Source organism: Solanum tuberosum, unplaced genomic scaffold, assembly GCF_000226075.1.
Source record: "Solanum tuberosum cultivar DM 1-3 516 R44 unplaced genomic scaffold, SolTub_3.0 scf00034, whole genome shotgun sequence".
NCBI lineage: Eukaryota > Viridiplantae > Streptophyta > Magnoliopsida > Solanales > Solanaceae > Solanum > Solanum tuberosum.
In genome coordinates, this window is record NW_006238962.1 from 418,191 (window position 1) to 431,619 (window position 13,429).

The 13,429-nt window shown below is 36.7% G+C and overlaps 2 protein-coding genes across 3 annotated transcripts in view; both read right to left on the bottom strand.

The window, feature by feature from the left end:
- The window catches only part of LOC102601778 (type I inositol polyphosphate 5-phosphatase 12-like), a 13,595-nt gene extending 6,231 nt beyond the window's left edge, over positions 1-7,364 (bottom strand). Inside the window, exons 1-11 of one of the 2 annotated variants that reach the window (XM_006342376.2) lie at positions 6,661-7,364; positions 5,074-5,428; positions 3,954-4,206; positions 2,996-3,809; positions 2,442-2,566; positions 2,160-2,244; positions 1,755-1,920; positions 1,612-1,652; positions 1,266-1,533; positions 751-874; positions 313-676 (exon numbers count right to left, since the gene is read on the bottom strand). In XM_006342376.2, the coding sequence (XP_006342438.1) occupies positions 313-676; positions 751-874; positions 1,266-1,533; positions 1,612-1,652; positions 1,755-1,920; positions 2,160-2,244; positions 2,442-2,566; positions 2,996-3,809; positions 3,954-4,206; positions 5,074-5,428; positions 6,661-7,032 (2,967 nt within the window). In that variant the 5' untranslated portion in view covers positions 7,033-7,364. Of the gene's footprint in view, positions 1-312; positions 677-750; positions 875-1,265; positions 1,534-1,611; positions 1,921-2,159; positions 2,245-2,441; positions 2,567-2,995; positions 3,810-3,953; positions 4,207-5,073; positions 5,429-6,660 lie in introns of both variants that reach the window. The other variant, XM_006342375.2, reaches the window with a different exon arrangement.
- Positions 7,365-7,836: 472 nt separating this feature from the next.
- On the bottom strand, positions 7,837-13,291 carry LOC102602334 (vacuolar protein sorting-associated protein 20 homolog 2-like). Its single transcript, XM_006342377.2, has 6 exons — positions 12,884-13,291; positions 11,153-11,305; positions 10,892-11,044; positions 8,973-9,056; positions 8,262-8,427; positions 7,837-8,169 (listed from the first exon to the last, which is right to left on the bottom strand). The coding sequence occupies exons 1-6, from the start codon at positions 12,983-12,985 to the stop codon at positions 8,144-8,146; spliced, it is 684 nt and encodes a 227-aa protein (XP_006342439.1). The 5' UTR covers positions 12,986-13,291; the 3' UTR covers positions 7,837-8,143.
- Positions 13,292-13,429: the final 138 nt, after the last annotated feature.

Genomic DNA, 13,429 nt, shown 5'->3' on the forward strand with positions numbered 1-13,429 from the left:
AGGAACAAGTGTTGTTACGTGTCTCAGGATCTGCTTTGAATGGGTCAGAGACTTCAGCTGATTATTAGGAGATTAGTTTTGTTTTAGTCATTATCCTATTAACTAGTAATAGTTGTTCCTATTTTATAGGCATGTTAGCAGTCTTTTAGCAGTCCATGTTCTGTGTACTGCCCCTCTACTTATTTAATCAACTTGAAGTTCAATAAAAAATTACTTCAGATTTCAATTCATCTTGCTGTTTCAGTTAAATTATCAACAACATCCAATCCAACCATTGAATAAGAGTTTAATGATCCATAGACCTGGAATCACCTTAAGCCAACGGGGAAAGCAAAAGGAATCTCTGGGACGACAGCCTGATGTTTGCTTGTTCTTGTCAACAGTTGATTGATATTGGCAAGTGATTTGGAAAAAAACATTATCCTGTCTAGTACTTCTGTTGGTAATTATTAAGCTGAATGTTTCTTGTTTCTGAAGAAATATCTGGCTGGTACTGACGGCTACTTCAGGTATATAATACAGTTCTTCCAGTATAGACCTGATTTTATCATTATACTGGAAGATCTTCCCAAACTCTCGTCTCCTTACTGATCTATCAACAGAGGAAACTTCAACACTAAATTTGCACCGCACAGGCTTGTGATCACTATCTGTTACTTCCATGCAAGCATCGTACCTATCGCATAAGTGAAATCAGTTTCTACATGGACCGAGAAAGACTTACTTGAAGAAAGCCCTGAGAAATCCTACTGTAAAATGGAAGCAGCTACAGGGCTCCCTAAACTGCACGGCATAGAAGGAGCTGCCCGGCTATCTCGATATAGCACTCTGTCACACCAGGCTGGAATTCGTTTCTTCTCCCCAGAATCATATCCTAAAGTGGAAAGCAAAAATGTCGTTTAGTGCTTTTTGACATTTCATGCATTAAGCAATACAACAATCCAAAAGGGAAATCTTAAACTGGTCCTTGGACATATCTTTATCATAAGAACACTATAGACAGTTTAACTACTCCATCCGTTTCAATTTATTTGTCTGGTTTTGACTTGACATTGAATTCAAGAAAATAAAGAATTTTTTTTGAATCTTGTGGTCCTAAACATGCCATGTGGAAAGTTGCCAAAAAAGGGAAGAAACATTCTTTTTTAAACGGACTAAAAAAGAAAACAAGACAAACATATTGAAACGGAAGGGGTAATATTTGGTGCAGTGTAAGAAAGTAATATGTTGAGTCACATGTTATAATCATTACAAATATACCTCACCTCCTAATCCTGGTTTCCCCTTGTCAAACTTGTAAGTTGGAGGAAATTTGATGATTGCTTCACGCATCCCTTGGAAAACTTTACCAGCTTTCATTTCTGCTCTTAGTTGATCTTTCTCTCTAAGCCAGTCAAAGCATCTTTGTGAGACGAAGTCCCTTGCTTCATCATAAGATATTCCAAAAAGACGATAATTAAGATCCCCACAGAAAATCACCATATCAGCTTCAGCAAGGTCAGGCTTTCCCTTCCCGGGACTAATTGCTGCAGCCTGAGATAGAGGAAGTCAAGCTTTAGTTCAATAGAAGAAGATAGTATGAAACTGATGAATACAAATACCACGTCATACATCTGTACCACGAAGCATTTGAGCAGCAGATGACACACCAGCTGCAAGAGAGAGGATCCATGGCAGGCCAGAAGAGTAAAGCAGCCACAGTAAATATGTGGAGAAGACAAGAGAGCAAGTCAAAAACAGGTATCGCAGCATACCAGTAACATTGTCAAGAAGGTTAGAAGACCGAGTGAAAGCCATTGTTCTATATATATGGTCAAAATCAGCATTGCGGCGATTGACTGCTTCTAAATGTGCTGCAAAGTGACAGTTCACGAAGCACATAATCCGATCAAATACTCTTAACCTCAAACCGACTCCACCCTGCATTATAATTGTACAACCATGAAACTGTGGCAGTTCATTCCCTTTTCAAAGAAAACGACAATAATATAGATTAGAAGCTGAAGCCCTTATATATTGTTTTATTGTCTCAATCATCTTCATTACCTCAACTTGAATGAAAACAAATTCTTTATCCAATTTGAACACTTAATAGCTTGATGAATTCTAATGACAAGATCATTGTTTTGTTATACCTCTTAACAGTAAGAAATACTTGCCTTATTACCAATGGCACGTCCTAAACCACATGCAACTGCTGCAACGTCAAGGTCCCCCACATGTACTCGAAGGGTTTTTCTCACCCTAAGTTAAGATTAACGATCAATGTTACATAATGTTCAGGAAAGTAATATGAAAGTAATATTTTAGTAGTATGAATAGCCAGGAGCCAGTGGAAGGAAGATGTTGTTTTACGATGCATGGTTTTTTTTATGAAGTACAACTTGCATTTCAGCCTAAAATGGAAAATAGCTCATTAAAGTAACCACACTAGTTCTTACCAGATAGCAATAAGCAAGCCAGCTAGTTGCCTTGATCCTACCCTTTCAAAACTTGATCCTTCATCCAAAGTCTTCCCTATTGCATCCAGCCACCATTGTCCACTGGATGTTCCTTCTAGTCCTACCTACAGTACACAGTAGACAAGATCAAGATAGCATAAGGTGTCACTATCCCCATGGGTCCAAATTTAAGTATCCCTCAATCGTCAAGATACCTCGTTGAAGTGTGGGACCATCTCATCTAAGAACCTACAATGTTAGAGAGAGCAAATCTTTTGCTTATTTAATTATTTTTCAATAGTATTAGAGCTAAACTCATCTCAACTCTTAGTTATATTGGACTCCGATGTTATATTGTCCATGCTCCAAATGTCTAGCCCTGGCATGCAGGGGATAGCATGTTCCACTTCGTGGAGGGAATGTGCTGTAGTTTTCTTATATAAATGGTGTCGGACAATCATCACTTCATGAGCTAGTTTTTTTTTTTTTTATCTGAGTTAGGTGCAAGGTTCATTTTCTTTACGAGATGTAAGGGGTGTACTTTGATAGCTTACAGTTTCTTTTGCTGCAGACATTGCAAGAAAACCTGCTCCCATTTCTACTTCTTGCAACCCAATTACTACAATTTCAACATCCAAAATGGCAGAACTCAGCCAAGTTGCCAGTGCTTCCTGTGAGGTTTTTCCTTCAGCAACATTCCACGTGCCAACCAGAATCTTAAAATTTTCTTGTCTGGTGTATAAATGTCTTTTCTGTGCTCTTTCTGATTGCAATATGTGATCAATAGGTCCTGGAGTGGCGAGGGTCCATCCACGTATACCTCCGTGATTAGCCAAGCTAAAAACATAATCACCCCCAATTGCCATTTTTATTACAGGATCGGTATGAGCAACCCAATTAGCTACCAAGTTCCCTTCAAGGTCCAGGACCTGTACCATACCACTTATATAGCCAACCCATATTCGAGAACCATGAGCACATAAGCATAGAACAGCACAAGGATGATGATGGAAATCTTGCAAACGGTTTCCATTCCCATCCCACTGCACAAGTAAGCCATTTGAACATCCACTCCAAATCATTCCATCAGATGAAAGCACAAGGGCTTCTGTTTTCCTACTATCTTCTGAAGATGCTCCTGACCCCTTTGTTGCAACTCGACGTACAGCACCGGCAGCTCCCATTATAGCATTGCGTGAACGCTGGAAAAAGTTACCTCCTTGTGACTTTTCTTTTTTAGATTTGGAGACAGACTTGACATTACTCTCATCTTCCACAGCGTGGTCTGGCACAGATGACATATCAACCCCATTTTCAATCTGACCATCTACATTATACACTTTCAGGAGTTCCCTGGTTCGTGCATCCCTGCAGTTTTCGAACTATCAGAGCAATTAGTGGCTAAGCAATTATCAAAAAAAGAAAGCCTCAACTCTTACCTCTTCTTTTATGTATTAACATAGAACAAATGCATACGTCATATTCATCTGGAAGAAATGTAGAGGAACATACCATAACGAGAAGGATAAAGATCCTGATGCCCACACTTTTGCTCTTACATGATCAGAGAGCAAACACTTCACATCAGAAGATGAGATGCTACATACACCATTAACTGTAACTTGGCTTCTAAGGTTAACAAGTGACCTTTCCACAAGTAAAGAAGCAATATGTGTTTCATCTGATGATAGAGAGAGAGACTTCTGTACTGCTTCCCATGGCCAAACCTTAATGATACCGCCTTCAAATCCAGACCATATATCACCTGGACCAAGAAGAGAGTAGTCATGATAAATCGTTCCTTATCAGGAGCAAAATTAAAGATAAGATAAGTTAGTGAAGTTTCACAGAGACCAGTAAGAGAATATAACAACAGAACTTTGAAGCACAAATTGTTAAGATCAATCCATGAGAAACGAGGCAGACATGGATTTATGGGTTTAAGCTAAAGTGACAGAAACATCCAAGTTGTAACCTGGATATGTCACTTCAAATGAAGCATTATAAAACTGTGTATTTACATTTTTTGCTAATTGTATGACTTGAAGCACGGTTATGCAAATCATTGGAGAGACCTTTGCACCGATACGATCCATAGCAAGCACACTTCTTTATTTTTTTTGTTTTTTTGAGGAAGGTAACTGTGTATTAATCAGCAGCACAAAGGCTGTGCAGTGAGCCAAACTAGAATTCCAAAACACAAAACTTATGCCCTTGTTCATCTCACAAGGACTTCAGAAACTCTAGCAATGTTTCAGCTTCATCTGCATAGTTTCCTTTACACCAAAAATGAAATAGTAATGTACAATTCATCTTGACTCTTTGAATTGTGCAACTTATATCTTCAAAACATGTTGCAATCACATTAGTATCTTGATCAATTTTCCTTGTTACTAGGAAAGAAAGATCATATGTTGATAAACAAATAAGATCCTCTTACTCAAAACAAGAAATAATTTCCAAGGGTTGGAAGTCTTAGCAACCTTAAGATGCACCGACACATCTCAACCTTAAGATAATTAAATCGAGAAGACCACTTCTTTCAGTGAAATGTAAGCTAACAAGAATTTCAATAGTGTGATCGGAATGATAAAAACTGTGGGATCATAAGCAAGGAAAATTAAGATATTACCATAAGAAGATAGCATCAATGAAAGAACGGGACCACGATGAGCATTCCAGGAGAGGCTTTCCTTGAAAGGGGAGTCATCAGAATTAGGCTGGTCTGTTCTCCAAGACCTAATCTTGCCATCCTTATGTCCACTCCAGATTAATTTATTCCCAGAATCAAACATCAAGCATAATGCAGGTGAGATATCAGCTGACTCGTAAAATGGTGCTGCGTCCTCATCCCCTCTCCTTGCCCGTCCACCAATTCCTATCCCACACTCATATTGATCTGAAAAATTCCACACTCTTACACCAGATTCTTGTCCTGCCCATAATTGTGTCTCGGAACAAACAATGGTCCTCAAAAATTTCCCAACCTGCATTATTGTTTAAAATTTGAAAGAGAAAATGTGAAAGGATAATAAGGAGAAAAAACTACAGTAGCTCATGCATTACTCATCAAAAACATACTATCCATTTTCAAATATTGTTCAATTGATTTCCGACTTCTTTTTTGCACATTCAAAAACTGTGCTCCCAACATGTGTACCTTCGTTTCTAGGCATAATTCTTAAATAAGCCCTTTAACTTTCAGCTAGCATCTATGCCCTCCAACTTTGGGTGTGCACAAGTAGGCACTTAAACTTATATAAAATTGAACAAGTAGACACACACGTCCTACGTGGCATAATACATATAGGACGCCACATGGGACACAAAATTGTCATGTAGGACGCCACATATGACGAATGTGTCTATTATTCAAGTTTAAGTGTCTACTTGTGCACACTCAAATTTGGAGGGCGTAAATGCCAACTGAAGCCAAGTAAAAGGGCATATTTATGTATTATGCCTTTTTCTACGAACAAACATAGTTCATTAATTGTGTTTGGTATGATGTTTCTTGAAGAAGTCATTCTAGTACTTCCAAAGTGTTCTCTCCAAAGAAAATGTTTTTCACCAAGAAGATAATATTTTATCACTTATGAGTGGATGTCATTAATTTTTCATGCTCCAGAAACTTCTCTTATGAGCCGAGGGTCTATCGGAAACAATCTGCATACATCCTACCCTCCCCACCTCACTTGTAGGACTACAATGGGTATGTTGTCGTAGTGTACAGGCCAACTTCCATGCACTTCAACTAATTCCACGATGTACCTGCTACCTCCCACAAACACTAGAAAAAAGCTAACACATCTCATGAATGTCATTTTTATTTTACAAGTATTTCTAACTCTTACCCCATATCACTTGTTTTAGCCTTGCTTGGGCTCTTAAAAAATGTCAAAGGGTGCATGTCGGGTCCCTCCAAAAAGAGGATCTGATACGGGTGTGTCATCATATTTGGAGACTTCAAGCAACATATATAGGTTTTAACCAACATTTTTATCTTGTTGTTAACCTTAATGCTAAAAAATGAAAATAGAACACTTACATTACCATTTCAAAAGAAAATAAACCCTGTCTAGTGTCTTCCTCGTAATACCATTACTACATGTGAGATAGATTTATAAACAACAAAATAGTTCCCCATGGCAAAACATTTTCTACCGATTTCGTTCATAAAAAAACTTGTCCATGATGAAAGAAATATGCATTTCATTACCTGTGTTTCTTTGAGGGGATGTGGCCTGATCTCAAGGTAAGTTGGACGGGCAGGATGCAGAGGCGCACGAGCTGGTACTTTAAAGCTTCCTACTCCACCACCAGTTCCTTCAAACTCCGCCAAAGGCGATTGATGATGATGATGATTATCATCTAAATCATCCGCTACAATCCCAACGCCTTCAACCTTTCGATTGACCAAATGGGAACCTTCTCCATCATTGTATAATTTTTCTTCTTCTCGTAAAGAGCCATCATTATTGTTGTGAATGAGATTATGCGTCCCCTTGTGATAAACCTTTTCTCGAGCAGGTTGTGTGCAACTCGGATTATGATCCAATCCATGTACCTCATAGTCTTTGATTCCATCCATGTAATCAAATATCGCTTTAAATTTCAATTCTCAGTCAGATTCATTTGTCAAATTTGCAAAAAGCTTTGAATTTGTGTGAAGAAAAAATCAGAGTGAGTGAAGCAGAGGGAGTGGACGTGCATGGGAAGAGGAGCAGAGTTCGGGGGAATTGCGGAGAGATTAAATGGTCTGAAAAATATTTTCTCCGAGAAAAATAAGTTCATTGAAAATAAGAAAAAATTACTTTCATAATGGAAGTTGGAAAAACAAATTCTAGGGGTGTTATTGAATCACACCTCATCTTCACTCGTACCCTCAACCCCACCTACATACGGCCGATCCCATTTTTTATCTTTTTAAGATAATATTTTTTACTTGTATACTAAACACATCCACTTTTTAGATAATTGTATAAATCATTTGTTAATGCAATAGTAAATTTGTAAGAGAAATAATTAATGTTTTTTTAGATTTTCTAAAGTTACATTTACAGGAAAAAAGAATACTATTGTACACTCCAATAATATCATTTTTATATCCCCGATATTTGATTGAATACAAAATTTATTCTCGTGCATGCACAATTCGACTATCGTGCACACCTTCAGGGAGCAAAATACAGTGGCAGACAAGTTGACCAAAAATAACACTAAAACCTCTATAAATGGGTGATGAAAGTCATATACAAAGTCATGATTCTTATATTTTTCATCCACTTCATTAACCACTCGATATATATTTAAGTATAGTCAATAGGCATTAGTTGTCATGTGGCTCATTTGGACAATCTAAAATGTGAGTTTACAAGAATGTTTGAGAAACAAGAAAAATAAGTTTTCTTTCTTGCATAATGCAACAAAAGTAGCAGAATTATATAAGAAACTAGTAGTATGAGTATGAAGACAATGGTAAATGACTTGGTATGTGTCAACAAATCAGTAAAGCACTGTACAAATCTGATACCCAGAAATACAACCACAATCTGCACAAATTACAAGAGATGAGACAGAAACGTCGAAAGATAACAAATTCTTAGCATCGAGGAGACTTTTATAGCATTCTGAAACTTGACATTCTTTTTGATAAATTTCATCAAATTCGAACTTCATGAATCAACCAAGTTGCGCTGGGATCAAGCAGGTATTGGTTCCTCCAAAACTGTGCAAATTTGAACGAAAACTCAGAAAAATAGATAATTTAGAAAAGAGTGCGAGTGTGAGGCTGAGAATAAGAGAGAAAAAATGGTAAACCTTTCTTTTGCACAGACACGGCAGTTGAAATATCTTGAGTGTCCTCCATAACAGCTCCTGTAACGACTGGTGCTTTAGTTGGTACGTCAGGTAGATCCAGTTTCTCTTCAACATTTTCACCAGAAGGTATTGCAGAAGGAACTTCTGGCAGATCTTGAAGTGTTAACTGTACAAATTTTCCACCGTCAGGTAAAATATTAGAGTAATTCTTTAGAAAAGGATACAACACACGATTCAAAAGTCTTCTTTTCTTTCTTAAATCCCATGCTCAGTCTAACCAAGACACATAAAAATGAAACGGAGGGAGCATCATTATATCAAGGGATGAGAAAACAATAGCTATCTGGACCTCTATATGGAATTATAACAGTGTCTTATTCAATATCTGCAAGCCTTTGCTTCCCATCAAATAAGGGGAAAGCATGAATTAAAAAAAAAACTAAAGAGTATTATACTAGAATTCCATATGTTGTAGTGCTATAGTGAAGTTGATCATTTAATGCAGTTGATTATCTCTCAACCAAGACAGGGAAGTATAGCCCAGAATAAGTAGGCAAAATAAGATGATTTGTGGTGGGAAAACATTAAGGTAATTAGTAGTTTAAGCAGAAATAGCAGCAAAGCTGTTATGGTGTCATCAACAGAAGAGCATTTAGTCACAAAGAAATGAACTAAGTTCCAGCAATTGACTACATAAAAAAATAGACAGACCTGAGATTCCAGATTCTCAAATTCTGCTAAAACTTCCTCCTCGTCTTCAGCAGATAGCTTCTCTCCAAGAATAGCATTGACTTCCTGCAAACAGATACGAGCAGTCACGCACAAAAAAAAAGACAAGAAAAGGAGTGGTCTTCGCTGTCAAGCTGATCTCTCATAATACCTAGTCAAATTATTTGCTCAAAGACTAAAATGCATCAATATCGATCCTTTTCTCCACGTAATTTTTTTTTAACAAAATTGTTTTGAAAACTAGTTCAACGCAGTGCAAAATAGTTAGTCAAAGGGAGCTCGGTGGACAAGTGTCTAGTGGCAGAATCTAATTGGGAGCAATTCCTTGGGGCCACCTCAAGCATAGGTAGTCATGCAGGATGTTTCTTGTTCAAGTTAATCTATCCTCGAATATTAATACCTTTCCTCACCCAGAAACACTAGGCATATACGATACATAGGTAAGAGCGATTACAGGGATAATATCAAGAAACTTTCTTCCTGATGGAAAGAAAATCATTTCAGAAAATAGGTTGAGGCTCGACCGTTCCATTATATGAAAACATTGAAAAGAATAAGAGATTATGCAAAGAGAATATCCTTAGCTAGAAATGACGTGTGTCGGGCACAGGGAAACTCTGTTAAACAAGGAGGAGGTCCATGACTATTGGGTGGTGTTGAATTCTAACTGATTCAAGAGATTTATACACACTGAATCCAGGCAAGGAAACATGATTTGCTCGGTATTATACAGGAGATAATAAGATAGCAGCTAGTAGGATATAGCAGTAAAACTAAAAGTTAAATAGATCACTGCAACAGTTGGCTAACCCAAGTGGCAGCAGTGACACCCAGGCAGAAAAATTAACTAAAATTCAAGAAAAAAGAACTGATAATAGCAAAGTCTACTAAGAAGAGACTATTCACCACACTACGTAAGTGTGGAACCATGGTGATAGAAGGTAATACAAGGAGACAAGATAGATTAAATTATATGGAAAGAAGTGTCACAAGACCTACAATCTCTTGAAATCCATGCAGGCTTAGTGCAAACCAGAGCACAATGGAGAAAAAGAATCATTACGACGAAATTAACTAGTTGGGAATAAAGTTTGGTTATGTTGGTATGTTTACATTAGGAATAATAATAGTTATGAGTCTTTTAGTCTTTTAAGAGATTTGTTTGTCGAAAAATGTAGAGAATTTCTAGTGCTAGTGAACCTAAGTTTTTTTTTTTTTTAAAAAAAAAGATAGACAAAGGTAATGAGGATTCATACAGATAATTTAACTACCTTGGGATTAAGACATAGTTATTGTGGTTGTTTAAGGTGATGATTTCATTAATGTATGAAACTAGGGGGGAACCCCTTATACAAGATAGAAGCAAAAGAGTCGAGAATCTCAACCAAAACACGAGATTCTCAACAAATAACATCCTTACATGTTTTCCAGATTTTTAGATTCAGTAACATTTCTTTTCAGATTATGTTAGATCTTTTATATTCAGATTTCATCTCCGATCACTCTCTCCATCACCATCTGTTATCAACTAGACTTAGTTTGGTTTTTATTTGTGTCTTTAGATATATATAGAGCCTTAATCGTATCAGAAGTTCTAGATTGTTCTAGACTCTTAAATAAGTAGGACACCTTTAATACTTTTGTTTTATATATACATGAATTCTACCCTATTGTAATCTCTCCTCTCAAAATTCTCTCCCTCCACTTATTCTTTCTTTCCCCGTCTACCCTATAATCTCTTTCCTTTCTTTCTTCCCCTTACCTTTCTCTCCATCTCTCTTCCGGTATTACATCAAAACTACTATCACTATACAAGCATGAGTGAACTCCCAAATCTCACAAGACTGAGTAGACACTACCAAATATAAGTGAGCAGGGGATGAAATATCAAAAGAGCTTACGTCTTGATAAGCTTTTGCCTCTGCAGTATCATCCATTAACTTTTGAACATCCTCTAGGTTGATCTCACCTTGTATTGCTTTGATTGCATTATTCCCAGTTTTCAAACTCTCAAAGACAGCCTTTTGCTTGCTTGTCAGTTCAATATCTGCCAACTAAAGGATTTACACATAGAATCAGAAAACAATTTAAATGCTTAAGAGACATAAGGAAATTTAGCATGGTAGTAAAAGTATGAAACTGAATTAAGAAGAATTACTTACTTGTTGCTCAACATTTATGAGCCAAACATCAACTTGCTTTAATAGTTCTTCTTGCACTTTCTTCTTTTTCAATGCTAAAAGGGCCCTCTCTTTCTTCTTTTCGCGTAGCAAGTCTTTTGCAGCTTGTTTCTCAGCTTCAATTACAGCATCCAGCTGAAAGCAAAGAATAACAGAAGGTATTAGCAGGTCTGAAACCAACACGTGCATCCAGTAGAATATTCCTTGAGGACATCTTGTAAATCAGTCCTAAGAGGAGCCTTTGGCACCAAGAAAAAGGAGAGAACCTTTAAGTTCTTAATGTGGACAATCATCTTGATCCTTCAGTTGCAACATTTAATAGAATTCCCCTACCTCGTGTAAAACCAACTTATACCCATTTTTGGGTTTTCTTTTCTTTATTACTTTCAATATTTTAGGAGTGTTAGCATTCTGACTTGGTGCATAATCAGGGGATGGGTCACTCTCCTCTAAAACTTCCCATAACAATTAAAATTAGCTGCATGTCTAGTTTCAATGATAACTGAGAATGCCCTTTTTTTACTTTGTATTCATTTTTAACAGTAATATGATATAAACAACAAAGTGCCATTATTTCAAGCAATGGTTGATGCTGAAACTTGAGGTCTTGTATAGAAGGTAATTGCTCCGAACTAGAAGTGGTAAGTCAACTTATAGCTAGGCCATATGGTTTTGAAGATTTAGGCAATTCAAAGATTCTCTTTTCTGGCTTGGAGAAAAGAAAAGAAAGTTCTCTATTAGGTCATTTATAACCTTCTTTCATCCAGGAATAGAGTTGACAGATTGTTTCCTTGGATGGCAATTACAGAAGACAAAAGCTCCATCAAAGGCTCGCTTTACTTATCAGCATCATACGAAGCAGTATTTACTCAAAACTTCTACAAAAAATGAAAAACCATTGTATGAAAGGTACAAACTTTTTTCAAATCAGACCACCGTATAATAGATCTTTTATGTGTTGAAAGTAAGAACAAGCTGTCAACATCTCTTCCTCCCCTATATAATGACCACTGAGATGCGGGATATGTAATGCGTATTGTAAAATTTACAAATATTCTAGGTAATGCCAAGTTCAGTTGCTAATCGTTTCTCAAAGTGGAAGAGCTGGTCGATTCATTCAGAAATATAGAAACTTTGATACACAGCTCCTCTACGCATCACGTCATGGTCAAGGAAGAACCAACAACAACTAAGCCTCAGGACAAAAAAAGTCGGGATCCGCTATGAACCCTCACTAATCATCTTACTCCACTTAAACTCATTGCATGTCAATATTATAACAACAACATACCCGTGTAATCTCACCCTGTGTAATCTCACAAAGTGGGTCTGGGGAGGGCCTTTACCTTGAAGGTAGAGAGGTTGTTTCCAATAGACCCTAAGCTCAAATACAAATATAGAGAACTAATTCCTCCTAAACATAGTTATTGTTGAAAGACTCAAGAAAAAACACATAGTTCCACAACTCAATCTCAGCATCATAAATCTAGTATTACAATAAACACCCAAAGGCCTTGTTGCTGTCAAATTTCATAATTTCACCTAATAATTCTCCACAAAAACTATTCCCATAAAACAAACAAACAAATCCAAAAACTACCCATGATCTATCTTTCAAAGAAGTTGACTAAATTAAGCAATTTAAGTTTAGCCCACCAAAAAGACAACTGTAATCAAAATTTCAAAAAGGGGCAAAAATAAAGTTCCTTATACCTGTTGCTGATATTGAGCAAGCTTACGCCTTTGAGTCTTCAAAGACAAAATCGCTTTATCAACTTCGGTGATCTTCGGTTTCTTCACAAATATATTTCCCATCTCCCAAATTCAAAACCCACAAAAAAAATACGAAATTGAACAACCCCACAACAAAAAAATAATAAATTTACAACAAAAATGAGGTCTTTTGCATATCTTTATGCAAAGACCCTTTAGATTATTCGTAATTGATCTCCCTATAAGCTGAAAAAACAATATGAAAATACGAAATTAATGGATCGGAGAGTCCTTGGCGAGGATCAAATAGATAAAAACGGACAAATTATTGTAAACAAATCAATGTTACTGTTCTTGAGTTCTAACTTTTTCTTTGATCTTTTTGAGGGGCCTGAAGGTAGAAGAAGAAAGGGTTCTTGTTAAGATTAAAATATGAAGGATAACAATGGAGATTTTAACGAAATAGTCCCTTAAGTTTGGGAGTATGACTAATTTAACCATCAAAGTGTACTCTTAATACATTTTTAGTCCTTAAAATTTAAGGAA

Excerpts from the sequence above, each read along its gene's own strand:
- LOC102602334 (XM_006342377.2), bottom strand. The coding sequence starts at position 12,985 with ATGGGAAATATATTTGTGAAGAAACCGAAGATCACCGAAGTTGATAAA. Across the intron at positions 8,428-8,972 it reads TTGAGAATCTGGAATCTCAG|TTAACACTTCAAGATCTGCC; the intron begins GTCTGTCTATTT and ends AAATTTGTACAG. Across the intron at positions 8,170-8,261 it reads CGTGTCTGTGCAAAAGAAAG|TTTTGGAGGAACCAATACCT; the intron begins GTTTACCATTTT and ends AAATTTGCACAG.